The 19,480-nt window shown below is 40.0% G+C and overlaps 5 protein-coding genes across 5 annotated transcripts; 3 read left to right on the forward strand and 2 right to left on the reverse strand.

Moving 5' to 3' along the window:
* Window positions 1–608: 608 nt before the first annotated feature.
* On the forward strand, window positions 609–1,247 carry ESC4 (regulator of Ty1 Transposition; the record flags this gene model as incomplete). Its single annotated transcript, XM_064825294.1, has 1 exon — window positions 609–1,247. One exon carries the CDS (start codon window positions 609–611, stop codon window positions 1,245–1,247), a length of 639 nt encoding a protein of 212 aa, XP_064680671.1.
* A 1,741-nt stretch (window positions 1,248–2,988) lies between these two features.
* ATC70_006013 (uncharacterized protein) lies at window positions 2,989–4,330 on the reverse strand (the record flags this gene model as incomplete). The annotated part of the gene is made up of 6 exons (XM_064825295.1): window positions 2,989–3,136; window positions 3,194–3,215; window positions 3,290–3,386; window positions 3,445–3,900; window positions 3,956–4,223; window positions 4,305–4,330. 6 exons carry the CDS (start codon window positions 4,328–4,330, stop codon window positions 2,989–2,991), a joined length of 1,017 nt encoding a protein of 338 aa, XP_064680672.1.
* Window positions 4,331–9,988: 5,658 nt separating this feature from the next.
* UBP1_2 (ubiquitin-specific protease ubp1) lies at window positions 9,989–11,915 on the reverse strand (the record flags this gene model as incomplete). The annotated part of the gene is made up of 6 exons (XM_064825296.1): window positions 9,989–10,039; window positions 10,099–10,814; window positions 10,874–11,402; window positions 11,457–11,480; window positions 11,533–11,651; window positions 11,711–11,915. 6 exons carry the CDS (start codon window positions 11,913–11,915, stop codon window positions 9,989–9,991), a joined length of 1,644 nt encoding a protein of 547 aa, XP_064680673.1.
* A 1,139-nt stretch (window positions 11,916–13,054) lies between these two features.
* Window positions 13,055–15,145, forward strand: ATC70_006015 (uncharacterized protein; the record flags this gene model as incomplete). The annotated part of the gene is made up of 4 exons (XM_064825297.1): window positions 13,055–13,903; window positions 13,957–14,039; window positions 14,092–14,167; window positions 14,237–15,145. The coding sequence occupies 4 exons, from the start codon at window positions 13,055–13,057 to the stop codon at window positions 15,143–15,145; spliced, it is 1,917 nt and encodes a 638-aa protein (XP_064680674.1).
* Window positions 15,146–15,733: 588 nt separating this feature from the next.
* On the forward strand, window positions 15,734–19,270 carry ATC70_006016 (uncharacterized protein; the record flags this gene model as incomplete). Its single annotated transcript, XM_064825298.1, has 3 exons — window positions 15,734–16,982; window positions 17,043–18,793; window positions 18,851–19,270. 3 exons carry the CDS (start codon window positions 15,734–15,736, stop codon window positions 19,268–19,270), a joined length of 3,420 nt encoding a protein of 1,139 aa, XP_064680675.1.
* Window positions 19,271–19,480: the final 210 nt, after the last annotated feature.

Consider the following 19,480-nt stretch of genomic DNA (forward strand, 5'->3'; position numbering starts at 1 on the left):
GACCAATTTAAGAACAGAACAAGCTTTCATCCAAACATTAACATATAAGGTGATTATTCTTCAAGCAGTGGTTTAATAGAGTTATAAAAGGTGATTTTTGTCAAGACCTATTCTACTATGTTCAATAATGTTGATTTGGTGCCTGAAAAAAGCTGCGAGATCTCTTGAAGTTAAAAAAAAAAAGAGGCATGCACTATTCAATAATCATAAAACGTGCCTCGTGTAAATGTTCAGGCAAGCAAAATACATGAGACTTGTCAATATCTAATAGCCATCACCAAGTACTGTGCTTATGGAATCAAGTGCCATACTCTGTAACAAGGTATCATACGAAATCTGAGCTGTGGTAGAATGATATACACAATACATTGCCTATGCGGTATTCCGCTATATGTCCAATCTCAGAGATGGTAATGTTATCCTCATCCAACATGCGACGCAGAAAAAGATGTCTTTCTTTGACATCAAAGCTGTTGATTTATTTGATTGTGGTTTGAGCAAGAGTGTCAAGCCCATTGCAATTATTGACGACATCAGTGCCAGTGTTTAGGAATTATTCGTTTCTCGTGGCTTCTCTCACTCTTTTTGAGTCGATCAATCGGTTTCAAATGCTGCAAGAGTATTCTGACACTGCAACCACTCTTGGAAACGAAGAAACATTTGTCAAGTATGAAATGACAACCAGCAAAGTCGATAATGCTGTCCTCTCCAATAGGCGAAAGAGGAGGAAGAAGTCATCAGTCAAGAAGCTACAGAAAAGAAGGGCAACTGGACGAATCCGCTTGAAGAAACTTCACCAACATTTGGTAGCCAGTGAAGCCAGATCTGCTGCAACCATGTCCACCTTCAACAAGCCAAAGATGGTTTCCTTCATAGGAAACTGGCATCGCAATACTCAGTACCTCCGTGGCCACAGCACTCGAAGTATGAAGCCGTACATGTTAATGCTGTCCACAAGAAGCACAGTCAGATTGGTGGACGAATACAATTCTACAAAAATTTGCTGCTCATGTTTCAAGGAGACACAGAAACAACTGGTGCGTGATGAGGATAATAGAATGAAGAGGAACCTCGGTGCCGTTACATGCTTTAACCCTGAGTGTCCAAAAAGGCTGGCTAAACAAACTACCATGAATCGTGATGAGCAAGGAGCGAGTAACATTGCCCTCATTGGTTTTTCGGCACTGGCCTCACTTGACAACAAGGTGTTGCCTCCTTTCAGTCGAGTTCAAAACCCTGATAAGTAAGTTGGCCTTTTCACTGGGATCTATCAGCAATTTTTTTGACCTCTTACTTTTTTATAGGTACGTCTTATCCCCCACTTATTCACATGTCTTTGCACGCCAAACTGGCAATGTGAGGACACCCGCTTAGTCGGTGAATTATTGCAATAAAACCAATTATTGAACATCATATAAAATTTTGTTAGTTACGAGCCATTAAGAGTAATAGATCAATAGATGGGATGCTTTAAAACGTTGTATTTAGTGCCGCTTGGTGGTACCTTGCTTCGTTGTGGTTTAGCAATGGGTCAAAGGTTTGCTGTGCATTTTACGAAAAGAGGAGTATAGCTATTCCAAACTCTTCTATATTACTGATGCTAGATGATTTATCAGAAATAAATTATTTAGAAAAAGAGCATGAAAATTAATCAGGTAAAGAATGTCGTTTATTACATTAGAGATGAGAGGGTTTATATACAATTTGAAGTGAGGGATTTGATGTGAAGATAAGGTGTTCAATGGGTTGATCTGAGTGATAGGATAAAAAATCCCACCTATTATTATCCTGAACATACCGTAACTAGGACCGTAACTGAATCCTGTTTCATGTCAAATTTTATGATCTGATATGATTTGTGCTTGAACTGATAACAATGTAGGTTATAGCTCTGGTTATTCATCAGACACAACTGTTATAACGATGATCTAAATGGACTAACGTCAATGGTAGATTGTGTATTGACGAATCTTGCCAAACAGCGGCCAATGGCAATGTCGTTGATCTAGGAACAAAATGGCTGTATCCAAGTACAATCAAGCCAGGTGAGGTTACGTTACCAAACTGCTAGTTCAACGATCTTGGTCATTAATATGATATTCTGGTTTCATGCGGAAATGATTAATAATCTAGAGCGCGAATAAGCAGCATTTGAATGTAGTTGTCTACCTGGTCCTGAAATATGCTACACAATCCAGCAAGCTCTACTATGATGGCCAAGATGACCAAGCATCTTACCTCTTAAAGCTATAGTGATATTACATCATATAATATTTCGTCTGCAAGCACCACTAGAAATGTATGTGAACATGTCGAAAGAAGATCAGTGGAGGTTTTTCACGGATGAAAATATCAGCTCTCCGAGAACGTCAGTTACGGTTTTACCCTTTTCAACCTTAAACATGTATTTAGTTTGGTATGTGCGTGTTTAGTGGCCTCCGAAATCAATTTAATGGTGTAGCAGTAGCAAAAGAAACGTCTCTGAGGCTTCAAAAGGCACAATTACAAATGAATCCCGGTAAGAACCGAAACCATGACAGTGCGTACTTTTATGACGATGACTGATCAATAACAAAGTAAGCCATTGCGATCTACTACAGCACACAAAACTCTTATATGAAGATCGAGTTTAGAGAAGCACATGGAAGTATACTATTAGAGCAAACGTAAGTGGAGGAAACCGGATGGATCCCTCGTTTTTTCTCACGAGTGCTCACAGACCTGAGAATGTGGGGAAGGATGGGTAAAGCAAATAACGGAGCACGCAATTTGTCTCCGACGTGTACCTTTGTAAAAGACGTCTACAGCCATTACATGTGAAGATCAGTGAAGATGACTGATAAAGATATATCCGACCAAGAGAACATACTAGTTGTGTACACAATGTTACTGAGACGATGATTTTTGTATGTAAATTCGAGAAATTTTATTTATAAAACAATTGAGAAATTTTTAATATGAAACAAGATATAGGCATTGTCAATATATTTATTGAGCGGCAGCATCAACCTTGGCAGCATAGGCCAAAAGATCGATGACACGGTTGGAGTAACCGAATTCGTTATCGTACCAGGAGACGAGCTTAACGAACTTGTCGTTAAGAGCAATACCGGCAGCAGCATCGAAGACGGAAGAGCTGTTCATATCAATGTTAGTAAGCACTTTAAACGATAAATTTCATGCATTCTCCTACCATAACTCTCCAACGAAATCGGCTAGAAAAAGAAAAAAGAATATTAGCATACTGTTTGGCATCATATAGCTAGTATATATGGAAAGATGAACATACTGGAGACAACTTGGTCGTTAGTATAACCGAGGATACCCTTCAACTCGTTCTCAGAGGCCTTCTTAATGACATCCTTAATTTCTTCGTAGCTAGCACCCTAATGAATAAGCAAATGTCAGCCTTTGTTACTTGATGTATCGAACAGACCTGCTTACCTTTTCCAATCTGACAGTGAGATCAACGACAGAGACATCAGGGGTAGGGACGCGGAAAGCCATACCAGTGAGCTTACCGTTAAGTTCAGGGATGACCTTACCGACTGCCTTGGCGGCACCAGTGGAGGAGGGGATGATGTTGGCACCAGCACCACGACCACCACGCCAGTCCTTGTTGGAGGGACCATCGACAGTCTTTTGGGTAGCAGTAGTAGCATGGACAGTGGTCATCAAACCTTCAACGATACCAAAGTTATCATTGATAACCTTGGCAAGGGGAGCCAAACAGTTGGTGGTACAAGAGGCATTGGAGATGACCTTGAGATCAGAGGTGTACTTGTCGAGGTTGACACCACAGACAAACATGGGGGCATCACCAGAAGGAGCAGAGATGATAACCTTCTTGGCACCACCTTGAAGATGGGCAGAAGCAGCATCAATAGAGGTGAAGACACCCTGGGTTCAATGTTAACATTGCATTTTTCTCGGGAGTGATTGTGTATAAACTTACAGTGGACTCAACAACATAGGCAGCTTCGACGGAACCCCAAGGAATTTGAGCAGGGTCACGCTCAGAGAAGACAGCAATCTCCTTACCGTTGACAACGAGCTTACCATCCTTGGCCTCAACAGTACCTTGGAAACGACCGTGAACGGAATCGTACTTGAACATGTAGACCATGTATTCCAAAGGGATGAAAGGATCGTTGATAGCAACAACTTGGACTTCAGGGTTAGAAAGAGAAGCACGAAGGACAATACGACCAATACGACCGAAACTACAATGAACATTGGATGTGTGAGATGAGTCAATTCAGGAACATCAAATGTTGTTTCAAATCAATTTAGCAGCAACCTACCCGTTAATACCAACTTGAGTAACCATTTTTATATATAATTTATTTAATGTGAATACACTAAAGAAAAAGAGTCGCGTATATGAAAATCTATCAGCTTTTATACTTTTTTTTTCGGATTAATCAAGATAAAATCAACAGAGCGACTATGCTGTTTTAAAATTGGCGTTTGGTGTAACGTGTGTTTCTTGAGTTGCACATGAGTAGCTTCCCAGTCCATTAAATTTTTTACTATTATGACTCAGATCTTTCTGTGAGCGACTAATTATAGTAGAGTATGGGGCAGCAGCAGTAAATGATGTTATACACAGGACACAAAATTTGAATAATGCACCGTACCCACTTTGAATAGCAAAACCAGTAGATGGCGCTCTTCTCTTTCAATGAGCAGTAAATATTAGTCATCAGATGATGTATCAAGCCTGGCATTTTACTTGTCTCTTGAAGGAGTAGTCAGACTTCGCAGTAAACCAAACTTGGATGTTATCATGTAAAAGATCTTTTGCATGTACATGTACGCTTTTATTTCATAGGCTCTTATCAAATATCCGTGGACACGTCAGATGTATTTCTTTGGCGGTAGTCATTTGTTTGTGTAATGATTGATTGTTATCTATGATAATCTCTGGAAGAAATGGGGTTGAAATTGTATAGTTTATCGATCAAAAATTTCGCTATTGAGGCTGCGAAAATGGGTGTGATTACATGTAAGCTATGCCATGAATTGAAAGAGATAATCAGAACCGCACCATAAAAAAAAATCTAGTTGCAAGTGTAACAGATGCAACTTGGAATCGTCCGCCTTCTTTTTCTCTATTGTTATGCAAGATATGATATCTTGTGTATGATTACTGCAAGATGTCAATATTTGCAATCATAGATTTAAATCAAACCGCCTCGAGTACATGCAATTTCTTAGAGTATTCTTGGAGATAAGGTCGTGAAGCCTATTTCTGATTGTGCAAATATGTCATGAGTGCATATCCATTACTGCGTATAACGCATTGTACTACAGGCTTGCTGCCGAATACGTTTTTTTTTTTTTCGCGGGTTGATTATACAAACTACTCGTATGCTGATAAAGAATATACAAATTTGAAGCAAGTCAAGGCTTTTTTGTGTAATCCAAATAACACTACCTTGTATCTGGCCTATGAATTCTACTTCCACGCCATATTTCTTGCTAAATAGCTTGAGACCTATCAAAGGCTCGTTCAAGAGCTGCACATTTGCATCGAATGAACCGGATAATATCTTACTTTGATTACTTTTTGACATTGCCACTGCAATAACAAAATAAAAAATTTCCCATCAAGGTCCATTGCGTAAACCCTACATAATGAAAAACATTTGATCACAAGACTTTGGAATGGACGTGCATAGACGTTTAGAGCTAGACATGCACGCACACAATACCAAAAACGTATCAAATCATCCAGGTGTAACAGTAATAGAAGCAGTTCTTTTTCTATATAAAGGCACCAGTGAAGAAACACAACATTTCTGTTCTTCTCCCTATCCTACATTTCTTCTCTAATAAAACAAACTATTGTGTGCTAGATGTTCCTGTTCCTGAATGATCAAATTACTACTGCACAATAGCTGCTTTTGAATTTGATGCAAAAATATGAAAATGAGATTAAATGTAAATATTTAATTGTTTCTCTACTAAGTGAATAGATGTATTCAACGTGAACGCTCAGTGGAGATGATGGTGTTATGTAAAAGTGTAGTTATAAAACTCAAATTGTATTTGAAAGCACGAGTTTCATTCAAACTGATGAAATGTGCTATTGGGTCATCAGTTTAAACACAAAAGACAATGAGATACATTTGCTTTTTGCAGTAATATTTGAGAGACAATAAAGAGACAAATCACACACCAAACTATGCGCAAAGCGTGTTCGCGTATATCCACAATAAATCATGGTGATGCAGCAGCAGCAGGAAGTATAAAATATGTGAATACTTAGTTTGTAATCACATTTCTTTTTTGTTCTTTTTTCTCTCTTCTACATTTCTTTTCACGCCTTTTTTCTTGTTGATAACCTTAAAATCAGAGCTGGCTGTTTCCATCATCGATTTTAACTAGGAGCAAATATTGATCACTTCTCCAAAACCTGATATTTTTTACATCACTGAATATCAGTTTAACAATCATGTATTATTATACCGCAGCTAATAACGATCTCGAAGCAACATCAATAAGAAAGTGCCAGAAATTACATGAATACCTCGAGTTTTTACAGCACACGGGCATTGTATCCATGGCAACCAGCAACAGCAATTACTGTTTGACACACAAAGTTTATTACTCTACTACATGGTGCCCATATTGTGGCCACAATCTCTGTATGTTGTTGAAATTTTGTGGAAATGCCACTTGAACTAACTCATACATCATCTCCAGGATCATACTAGCCAATGCTCTACACTCTACTATCCTCAAGCAAAGCAAACAAGCGCAAAAAAAAATGAAACTATATTATATATCGTTCAATCTACACTTGGCTCCCATTTTCAAATTATCCACACATTAAAAAAGCCACCAATCTGCTATATTCTATCCACTGCTATTTAATGTTAACTTAATCATGTATACTTGATGGCAATCAATCTGCCAATCAATATCCCCTTCCATCTATCAAGAAAAAAGCATCTTCTAATATATTTACTATGTAGCTCACTTTCTCCCTCAAAGTCCATCCAATATTTATGATCTACCATCTGATATGAAAACGAAAAAGTATTCTGCAGTATCTAAACGTAATAAAAAAAGTAAAAAGTTGAACCTGTGATATTTTTGTCCTCCTTGTTGTCATGGTATATTATTTCTCTCGACATTTTTTTTTATAATTTTCACAACATCTTATGACTGAATACAATCGGATTCTCCGAGCAGCATGATGAGCGTATAGATTAGCTTTATATCTACTATCACGCGATGAAATCCATTATGGCTTTAGGTACTGCTTACTCAAGCCATCAACCAAGATCAACGCTGCCTTTTCGCTATGATCTATATACATAACTTACTTGCTTCTAATAGCAGCAAAGGAGCATTTACGCTTTGTTTATTTGTATGCTATTGGAAATCAGCAGTGCAATCTTAATTCTCTTGTTGACGCCCAACTGCACCAAATTGAGGGCAATGTTATTCCTTCTGATAAAAGCACAGTAATAAACAAAAGGCATCCACATCAATCTCTAAAGATTAAAATGGAAGCTAGGCATCTTGAAAGTATTTTTAGCACAAAATACAACTTTAGACATATATTTACACAGAATATTGCACTCGAGCTATTCTACTTTAACAGAGGCCGAGATACCTTAGCAAGAATAAAAGAGAGGTCGTCTTAATAGTTTGCTTAGGGACGCACAAAAGGACGAGCGGGCAACTATACACAAAATCACATTATCCGTTTGTTTGTTTGTTTGTTTGTTTTTCTACATCTTGTATAAAAAATCAAGCAATTATATAGATTGAATTTTAATAAAAATGAGGGAAGCGTGAGAAACACGCTTCTTCTAGCTAGGTGTGTGTAGGTACCCCAATGTAGATCGCAAGGCCATTGTTAAGCATCCAAACACCTGTGATGAGCGTGAACGATGCTTTTTGCGTCTTCTCTTGGCTCAGTTTGATTGAGAAACATACCAAAAGGTACGAGTGTTTATTCTTCGGATGGCTCTCTACCTTCGCCTCGCTTCGGTGAAAACCAATCTGCATAGCGGCAGTTCGCGCTACCGATTGCCCTTTCGTATGTTATCATAATACTACTACTTTCATGTTGGCCCTCTACTTACACATGAAAACACTTCATATTATCCCTGGGTCTAATTATTATGCGATTTTCTACATCCATATACACATAACTACTCCATATACGGACTAGCAGCATGCTGGTATTTCCCGTTTTCAGTCCTTAGTGTCCCTGATACAGCAAAATCTGAATGCATTTGAGCTGCGGTTTCTTGCGTTCAGGGCCGTTTTAGATGGTCAGAATAGCACCAAACAATTGCTCTCATCCGGCAGTTACTTACTGCCACCTTTGCTCGACTTTTTGGGGACAGAAAAAACATGGTCAAAATTTGACCAAAAAGCATGAGGTACCCCTCATGGTTTTCTTCGAAAATCAAATAATCGCATTTTTTACCTTGATAACGAAAACTTTTACTAAGGCATATATTGAATCAAAATGTTTCTATTGATCTAACGTAACTCCTGAAATCATGTTTGTGAGACTTTGATATGTAAAATTTCGACTTTTTGGCCAGAAACCTCTTTTCATATTCTCGTAAATTATTCAATAAGTTTATTCAAAACATTTATCTTACTCGGTATCATTGGATGCACCTTGAAAAGCCCTCCAAGAAAGCTTAAAGAAGCATAGGGTGGTCATTATATTTTACTTAGTCGAATTTGCAAAAATAGTTCAATCGAGTCGAAGAACAATCAAAATCTGGCCAATCTGGAACAGACTATAAATCTGAGTTGGAATTCATTTTGGCTGGTGGAGCTGGTGGAGCTGGTGGAGCTGTTGGGGCTGGTGGGGCTGGTGGGGCTGATGGGGCTGATGGGGCTGGTGGGGCTTGCTGGCAAACTCAAAGCCCTTTTCATCATGAAGGCAATACAGTAATAGATGCCTTTGAAGAGTATGGAAAGTAGGTGGGAAGTCATAACACTATCTTTTATCATGCTATTTTCTTGCATTCTATATTTAATAACGTTAGTCTTGACATTGACGATTCATGGGCTGCATAAAATATCTGCAGTAAACAGGGAAATTTCTGGGGCTTTAGATCGTCATTCAAAGAAAACGTTGACAGCATTGAGCAGAGAAAAGAGAGTAGAAATAACAGTGGCTTTTGTTGATTGATTGTAAAATCATTAATCATATATGAACCATGCCTGACAAAATGCCTAGCAACGCAGTTTTCATATTAGGATTGTAAAAGTGTCTAGGGACCGAACATTTATTATGTTATGATGATACGGAAATCTTATTTTGAGAATAAACCTCAATCATGGATTTACTGAAACCAGATACCAAAGATTCGGTCGACCTTTATGCTTGCAAAAGGGCCTTCAATCACCCAAACCCGAGAACAACCCTTTAGTTAAATTGTTTGTCCTCATTACGGTGACAAAAAATTGAAACGCGAACAATTGACAGCTTAACAAATCAAGAAAAAGGCAGAGTGTTAAGCATAAAGAATAAATGGATTATAATTTATAGCTTGTAAGAAATGTTTGATATCACAAAAATTTAGTTCTCATTTATATTTTTATTATTCATTTCTCAATTGCACCCGCCTCTTCACCCTGACCTATTACTCTTAGTGTACGCGGATCAATCAATAAACACAAATTTTATAAAAAAGAATCACAAAAACAAGAAAAGACCTATTTGAATAAGATCAGACACAGAAACTAGAGATTTATTAATGAAGATGAGAGATGTCCTGTTTATACTAAATTCTGGATGTCAAAGTAGCGATTCATCTTCTACTGCGTCTATCATATCTGATCAACTTCAGCATCTTGATGGCTAATATACAATTCAATTATCATAGTCCATGTTGTTGCACAACATAGACATGTTTACCTATCAAGAACATCTTAATCTTTATAGACAGTTGCAGCCCTTCTGGCATAACATAGAGAACTAAAAGTATATAGTATTTATCTAAATTTTGAGGAAATATTCGTGGATCTCTTCCAAGGTCTTTCCAGATGTCTAATATAAAACATGATGCCGTTAGTAATCAAACTCAACTTCAAATGAATAATACCTACCTCTGGCATCAATTTAAGTAGCAATCCCCACAGAATAATGGATAAACCAGCATAAAACCAAAAAGTACCAGCAGTAGTCATTGCCTCAGTCATTGATAAAAAGGAAGTTGAGATGATCAAATTACAGATCCAATTCACTGCAGTAGCAACACCATTAGCTTTACCGCGAATGGACATGGAGAACATTTCCGACTGAGCCAACCAAGGGATATAACCGAGACCAAGAGCATAGCTTGCAACATAAATGATCAAGAAAGTCAATAAGACGCCAGTGATGGCTTTATCTCTAGGTTCAGAAGGACAACCCGAAGCAGTTTGAAGAATATCTTCGAGGTTCCCTTCACTAAAGATACATGTATTTTGTGAAATAGACCATCCACAGTTAGAATCGAGTACGCATCGTGCACAATGAGTAGCATAACCAGCGCAAGTTGGCTGTTGTGTTATGAATCCTTGTTGTGCTGCAAATGTCGCGCCAAGAGCGATTAAGCCGCCGATCATAACCAACATGGTGATAAGAAGCATCTTTCTACGACCAAACTTGTCAATTACAGAGATAGCAACAGCAGTGAAGACCATGTTGGTAGCTGCAACAATAATAGCAACACTAGTAGAACCTTGGCTATCTCTGAAACCTGCCATTTGCAAAATAGTGGCAGCGTAATACATGGCAGCATTGAAACCTGACAATTGTTGGGCAGCTTGCAATATACAAGCTAAATGAACAAATAGACAATGTTAGATTTCAATCATCATATAGTCGTGTCTTTCTTACCGATGATTAAAGGCATGAAATTATCTCTGTGCAAGAAGTCTTTGAATGAACCGGATCGGCAAGCGTGAATATCGTCATCAATCATCTTGATCTCTCTCTCAATAAACACCTCAGTGACAGAATCACCATAGACTTTACGGTAAGCACTCCTTGCTTGATCTAATTTACCAACTGCAATCAAACGACGAGGACTCTCGGGGAGAAAAGGCATCACACAAAACTGGAAGAGAGCGGGAATACCAGCAATACCAAACATGTAACGCCATCCATTTGGCACTTTAGCAAGAGCAATGTTCATGGCATAAGCAAATACTTGACCGAATGTGAGAACAAGGGTATTCAAGGTATTCAATCTACCTCTCAGGTGCTTGGGCGATAATTCACTGACATACACTGGCACAATCATGGAGGCAATACCGACGGCAAGACCCACCACCACCCTTCCAAACAAAAGTACGCCATAACTAGGAGCTAAAGCAAGAATTAAAGCACCAGCAATGAAGATGACAGACGAAACAATGACCAAAATCTAAAGTATATCATGAGTTGAATGCTGTTGTTTGTATATAAATGTCGCACAAACCTTTCTTCCGAATCTATCAGTGAGCTTTTTGATTTAAAGTTAGATCTTGTTTACCAAACACATAATATAAACTTACCAGACCTGAGAAGAAACCACCAAAAATGGCACCAAATGTCGTACCACCAACAATTAGCTCTTTCTCAGTGTTACTCATGTCGAAATCCTGTTGGAGCAGTGTTAAAGCACCCGAAATGACTGTGAACAGTGTGTAAGTGAGTACATGAGCAGGATCTATACACATCCTCAGCACATACCACCGGTATCGTAACCTGCCAAGAAACCGCCAACGCAAACAGCAATGACAAGCATGTACACAAAGGATGTGGCCTTTCCGGTATGTTCGGATTCGTCCGAAATTTCTTCATGTGGTTCAAACAACTCCTCATGAGGATCAATGATTGTCTTGGGATCGCATTCCTCTTTGGTTTTGCTCTTTTCAGTGTTACTGCGAAGACTCATTTTGTATGTCTTTGTGTGTGCGAAATGTGTCAATTGTGTATTGATTTGAGAGCAAGTGTTCACAAAAGATACAATAGACCTAAAGAAGAGAGGGATGTACAGGGAAGAAGAAAAAAATTATCCCAAATTTCTGTAAGACTTCCTTATATTATGAGATCCCTTCTTTTACCCGTTTGGCAACCCATGCGCCCTTTTAATGTGAAATCTTCTCAATTCCATATCGAAGTTGCCTGATGTTCCAAATTGGGAAGAATAAAACCAAATGGCAAGTATCAAATCAATCTATAGTCCATTTGTTTTTGACAGGCTGCCAATGCGTATTTGATGCAAACCTAAAAAACTTCAAGCAGCGAAGTTAACCATTCTGGTGCTCTATATTTGCATGTAATAGATACATGTCCTACAGTAAAAGCCCAACATCCACCTGAATAATTTAACCAACGTGCCAGTTTGAATTTGTATTTTTGGATCATGCACTGGCACTGTCTATCCATGGGTGTTGTAACGATTGCGATAGAATCTTGGCATCTGATTCTCTAAAAACTTGATCTGCACCAAACAATCCTCCGTTGGCTTAATCACTCAATACCCTCTAATGGTTCTGAAACGTTGTTGCATTTCCTCTTCCTCACAAATTTTTTCCGCATTTTGTAATTAAGTTTTCTTGATTGTTACTCAATCAATGATGAAAAATAACCCTTTATCGAGCTTAACATGTCAAGGGCGACTCTGGCATGTGGTATCTATGGCAACCAGGTACCCATTTGACAGCAATTTGTTACCATGGCAACCTATATTTCGACATTTGGCGTCATTCCATACTAGATGTCTGTCATCTCATTAACAAGTTGCAAACAAGGCCTGGCGAGTGGACAGCAACATTCATTTTTTCGTGACTAGACATGCTATCGTTTTCATCAGATTGTCGCGCGCCTAACGGCTATGTGATTGGCCATGGAAGGCAAGAGCATGGTCCCAATCCAGGCGCAAAAAAAATCCTTTTTTCACTTTTTCCAGACATAATTGACTATTTCAAACATTCATTAGATAAAAAAGCGGATTTGCTAGAAGGTCATTGATTGGGAAAAAAAAACTTGAGAGCGAAAACGAGCACAAAGAGAAAAGATTACGTACAATAAATGAATCCCTATATGAACCAAGGTAATCCAAACAATCCGTATTTACAAAATGTCTATGGACAACAGCAAAACTTTATGGCAAATCTGCCGCCTGAAATGCAATCTGCAGTAGGTGGTTTCTCGCCTCAACAAAAAATGGATGGAAATGCCAGCAATACAAGCGCGAGTCCTCAACAGCAACAACAACCTCAATTCGATCCTCAAAATAACGCTGCATTAGTAGCCAATATGGTTGCTAAAAGACAAATGTATGGTGGTAATCCTCAACAGCAACAGCAGCAACAACCTTTCAGTCCTGTTACGTCGAATCCCTCCATCACAGGTTCTCCAACTGCTGTTTCAATGGGTATGAATAGTCCTCAACAAAGACAACAAAGTCCACTGTTATCCAATCCTCAGCAGCAATTGTTGCAACAGCAAATCCATCAACAACAGCAGCAGCAACAACAACAACAAGCGTTTAGACAACCACAGCAAGCATGGGGTAACAAGCCAACAACGCCTCAACAAGCAATGGGACTGCAACAAGGAATGAATGAACAGCAGCGACAACAATTCCACATCATGCAACAACAGCAAATGTTGAGAAAGCAGCAGCAGTTCCAGCAGCAGCAGCAACAACTACAGCAACAACACCAGCTCCAGCAACAGCAACAACCTCCTATGATGGCCACTGTATCATCCCACTCACTATCACCTCAGACTGAAACATCTATCTCGGCAGTAGCAGCTGGCCCTTCTAATGTTGATATAAATGAGCTCAAACGATCATCTGCAGCAATGATATCTTCATCCACCAATATCGCTTCTGCTACGGATGCAGATATAAATATGAAACGAGTTGAAATTGTAAGTGAAGTTATGCAATTTACATGCGCCGTGCATTGACAGTTTGGGAGCAGATCTTAGCATTGAATATTGAATTGATCCGTCTATGTATTGAGAGTCAACGCACAGGAGCCAGTTTAGAGCCTAATCTACCACTGTAAGTTTTGTAGAAGCATACAGATTGACCTTATTTAATCGTATGATGATAGATACCAAGCTAAGCTGCAATCAAACCTAACATATCTTGCTACCATGGCCGATATATCCATGGTCAAGCCAGGAGAGGTAAGAGGGGGGGGGGTTTTTTTTTTGGTTGAGGAATATGGAGATTGGGGTTTAATACAAATGTTTTAGGAATACAAAGCACCATCTCCTCCAGATCTATCGCCTTTACCTCCAGCACAATCAGAGATTGGCAAGAAAATTCATGAATTACTCGCCACAGCACAAGGCTTATTCACTACATCAGACCTGAACCAACCTAAAAAGTCGGAATCACCCTATTCAGCATCTTCCCAGCAACAGCAACAGCCATCTCAACAGCCTCAACCTCAACAGCCATTGCCTCAGCAACAGGCACAACAGCATATGTCGCCTACATCGATGCGTGGTACACCTTTACAGCAGCAGCAGCAATTGCAAATGCAACAGCAACAACTGCTTCGTCAACAGGCTGCTGCCATGCGTCAACAACAGCAACAACAGTTCCTGAGGGCTACTGGCAAATCCAGTGCTAATAGCAGCGCAAATAACAGCAATGTCAGCACACCTACCAGTGCCAATACACCCATGAGTGTAACTAATCGTGGAGGTATGCCTGTCAATGCCACAATGGATCCTCAGATGATGTTGAGACAGGCTCAACATGCGCAAAGTTTGATGCAGCAACAACAGCAACAGATGAGACAGCAGCAAATGATGGCTAATATGGGGCTAAATTTGGCTTCGTCCTCGTCGCCTACTACAAACAACAACGGATTTAGTCCTCTCCAACAGAGTATAGAGTCTCCCAATATGCAACAGCAACAGCAACCTCAGCAACCTCAGCAAATGAACCCCAATGATGTGCTGGCTGCAGCTAATGGCATGATGAATCCAAATGCCATGTTGATGAATCCTGCGAGCATAATGAACAACATGTATAATCAGCAACAACAACAACAACAAAATGTGAACAGCAATGATGATCCTAATAACTATAATAATGTCATGATGATGATGCAAAGACTACAACAGCAACAGCAAAATCAGCAAAATCAATAGTAACCCCCCCCCCTGTTTCTCTTATTTATAAAATATAGCCATTCGTATGGATTTCCATGACAAGAATAAAAGCAAAAGGCATTTCGTATTAACCATATATTCAATATCCAAGCAGCACAAGTAATCCTCCATACTATATAAAACATAGCAAAGCAGGCACAAGTGATTGATAGCTGTCAAATGTGATCCATTCTACCAGCTAGTAAACATGTCCATCATGTCAGTATAATGATTCAAGATGGACCCGATAAAGCATAGTCTGGCAGATGAAATATCCACACAGCTCTCATATCCAATGCTTCTGTAGTGATAGAAACCATTAGCATGATTGAATGATGTCTATCCTAAGCTTTTAGAGATGACAGCTGCCATCAACTTAGACTTCCCTGTGACATGTTATAACGAAGGTCACTTTTTTTTTCTTTTTGTTTGAAAGAATTTTACTAATTTCGAAATCTTTAGGTCTTTTTACAGTCTCAAAATCCTTCCGTACTATACAACAAGCTTGAAAGACACATAGATATAGATTTTGATTCAATCAAAGAGCAGTTGAATATGTCGAAATATAATACGGTAGAAAGAGAACTCATGTTCCGCAATCCCTCTAATGAGAAATTTGGAACACCCTCCTTGCAAGAAGTAGTTGCACCTCACATTGAAGCCTTCAACAGTATCTCTGAATTCGGTCAAGGCCAGCAAGGTTTATTGGATTACGCTATCAAAGATATTGGCACCATGTCTGTATTCGACAACGCTGACAACGACATCAATCTCGATCCCTCAGGTGTCACATTGGGCAACAAATTGACTTATTGGCTCGAAGATGTTAAATTACACCAACCTATGGTGAGTGAACGTGACAGCACGACTCTTAAGAGAAGAACCTACCCTTCAGAGTGCCGTGAACGCCTCAATACCTATCGTGGTAAATTGCAAGGCAAATTGTGTTGGAGAGTGAACAATGGCCCTGTGCAATCTGACTTGCGTGATCTCGGTTTGGTTCCCGTTATGGTCCGTTCTAATCGCTGTAATCTTGCTGGTATGTATCCCAAGGAGTTGATTGCCCATCATGAAGAGTCTGAAGAGATGGGTGGTTATTTCGTTGTCAACGGTATCGAAAAGTTGATCCGTCTCTTGATTGTGCCTCGTCGCAACCATGTCACTGCCATCATCCGTAACTCTTTCCAAAACCGTGGTCCCACCTACTCTACTTTTGGTTGTGCTATTCGCTGTGCTCGCCGTGATCAAACCACCCTGACCAACACCATCCACTATTTGAATGACGGTAATGTCATGTTCCGTTTCGCCTGGCGCAAACAAGAATACCTTTTGCCTGCCATGTTGGTTTTCAAGGCTTTGGTTGATACCTCTGATAAAGAAATCTTTGATGCCCTCTGCCAAGGTGATGTGCAAAACACTTTCTTGACGGATCGTATCGAGCTGTTGCTGAGATCCTTCAAGATCTACTCTCTCTACACGCGTGAGCAATGTTTGAGCTATATCGGTGAGAAGTTTAGAGTGACCATGGGTCTCGACGAGGATTTGACTGATCAGCAAATTGGTGAAGAGCTTTTGAAGAAGCTTATTTTCGTTCATATGGATGACAACCGTGACAAATTTAACCTCTTGGCTTTCATGATCCGCAAGCTCTACTCTGTTGTCTCTGGCGAATGCGGTGCTGATAACCCAGATGCCCCTCAACATCAAGAAGTTCTCTTGGGCGGTCATCTCTACACTATGATTATGAAGGAAAAGATCTTTGACTGGCTCACTGGTATCAAGATGCAGATCCGTAACGACATTCGATTAAACCCTTCTAGAGTTGATTTCTTCAACAGTACGTATACAAGTGGATGATGATTTAGGAGTGGGTATTGATGCCGTATGTGTTTTATAGATACCTACTTCCAAAATGCCTATCGCAAGGTCAACAGTGATATTGGTGTCAAGATGTCCTACTTTTTGGCTACAGGTAATCTTGTCAGTAAGACAGGCTTGGATTTGCAGCAATTTTCTGGTTTCACCATTGTCGCTGAGAAGCTCAATTTCTTCCGTTATTTGGCTCACTTCCGTTGTATCCATCGTGGTGCTTTCTTTGCCGAGTTGAAGACTACCTCTGTGCGTAAGTTGCTTCCTGAGGGTTGGGGTTTCCTTTGCCCTGTCCACACTCCTGATGGTTCCCCATGTGGTTTGCTGAACCATTTGGCCCACAAGTGTAAGGTCATCAACGAACCTCTTGATACCAAGACTGTCCCTCGTTTGTTGGCCGCTCTGGGTGTCTCCCAAAGCTTCCTTCATACCATCAATCGTCCTGGAGATGTTGTTGTCATGTTGGATGGTAAGATCATTGGCTGGTGTACTCCTGCTACTGCCGCCAAGGCAGCACAGAGCTTGAAGGTGTGGAGAGTCAACAACGAGCACGGCATTCCCTTGGATTTGGAGATTGCCTATGTGCCCAAGTCGTATGGTGGTGAATATCCCGGTCTCTATCTCTTTGCCAGCCCTGCTCGTATGATGCGTCCAGTCAAGTATCTTGGTAACGGCAAGACAGACATGATTGGTACATTTGAGCAAGTTTACATGGACATTGCCTGTATGGATGATGAGGTAGTTCCTGGTGTTACTACTCATCAAGAATTCACACCCACCAACATTCTCAGTATTATTGCCAATCAAACACCCTTCTCTGATTTCAACCAATCTCCTCGTAACATGTATCAATGTCAAATGGGTAAGCAGACTATGGGTACACCATCTACTGTCTTGAACCATCGTACAGACAACAAAATGTACCGTATTCAAAATGGTCAAACCCCCGTTGTCAGAACTGAGCTTTACAACCACTATGGTTTGGACGGCTGGCCACAAGGTAACAATGCTATCGTCGCTGTTATTTCGTACACTGGTTACGATATGGAGGATGCTATGATTTTGAACAAGTCTGCTCATGAACGTGGTTTCGGTTACGGTACTGTCTACAAGGCTGAAACGGTGGATCTCAACTCGTACCGTGCTCGTGGTGAGCCCATTACTTACCGCTTTGGTCTTGATCCTGTCAAGGGCAAGAAATACCGCAGCAAGATTGGCGATGATGGTCTCCCTCACATTGGTGCACATTTAGTTGCTGATGATCCTCTCTGTTCCTACATTGATGAGTCTACTGGCAAGAACATTATCAAGAAATACAAGGGCCCCGAAGACGCCTATGTGGATGAGGTTCGTATCTTGGGTGATGACGCTGGTACTGGTGAACTCCAAAAGGTGCACATCAAGCTTCGTATTACTCGTTCTCCTGTCATTGGTGATAAGTTCTCCTCTCGTCACGGTCAGAAGGGTGTCTGTTCTCAAAAGTATCCTGCTATTGATATGCCCTTTACCGAGTCTGGTATGCAACCTGATGTTATTATCAACCCTCACGCTTTCCCCTCTCGTATGACTATTGGTATGTTTGTCGAGAGTATTGCTGGTAAGGCTGGTGCTCTCCACGGTATTGCCCAAGACAGTACTCCTTTCAGATTCAATGAACAAAATACTGCAGCAGACTACTTTGGTGAGCAGTTATTAAAGGCAGGCTACAATTACCACGGTAATGAAGCCATGTATTCTGGTATCACTGGTGAGGAGATGAAGATGGATATTTACATTGGTGTAAGTAGTGTTTCCGCTTGAGAGATGAATATTGGATACTAACTTAAATACCCGTAGGTCGTCTATTATCAACGTCTTAGACACATGGTCAATGACAAGTTCCAAGTGCGTACTACGGGCCCTGTTCATAACCTCACTATGCAACCTGTCAAGGGTCGTAAGAGACATGGTGGTATTCGTTTTGGTGAAATGGAGCGTGATTCATTGCTTGCTCATGGTACAAGTTACCTGCTTCAAGATCGTTTGATGAACTGCTCAGATTACTCACAAGCCTACGTCTGTCGTCTCTGTGGATCATTAGCATCGCCCATCTGTACGAAGATTGTGTCTACCTTGGGCAATCGCCGTACTTATGAATGTAAAACATGTAACACAGCAAAGGGCATTGATTTGATTGCTATTCCTTACGTATTCAGATATCTCACAACTGAATTAATGAGCATGGGTATCAAGCTGAACTTGGGCATCAAGCCTTAAATCTCTCTGTTGTTTACCCTGCCTTGTTATCTCTCTTGTTCTTACTAATTCTGTTTTATATATATTTCTCTCCCCCTCTTACTTTGTCCTCCACCACCCCCATATCGTACACATTTAGATTTCCATAAACACATCCTTTTCTTCAACAAATTTTTCTTCTTATATTTGTACAATAAAATGCATACAAAGATATTAGCCTTCTATTTGAGA

This window comes from Mucor velutinosus, assembly GCF_035048745.1.
Source record: "Mucor velutinosus strain NIH1002 chromosome Unknown tig00001544, whole genome shotgun sequence".
Taxonomy (NCBI): Eukaryota; Fungi; Mucoromycota; class Mucoromycetes; order Mucorales; family Mucoraceae; genus Mucor; species Mucor velutinosus.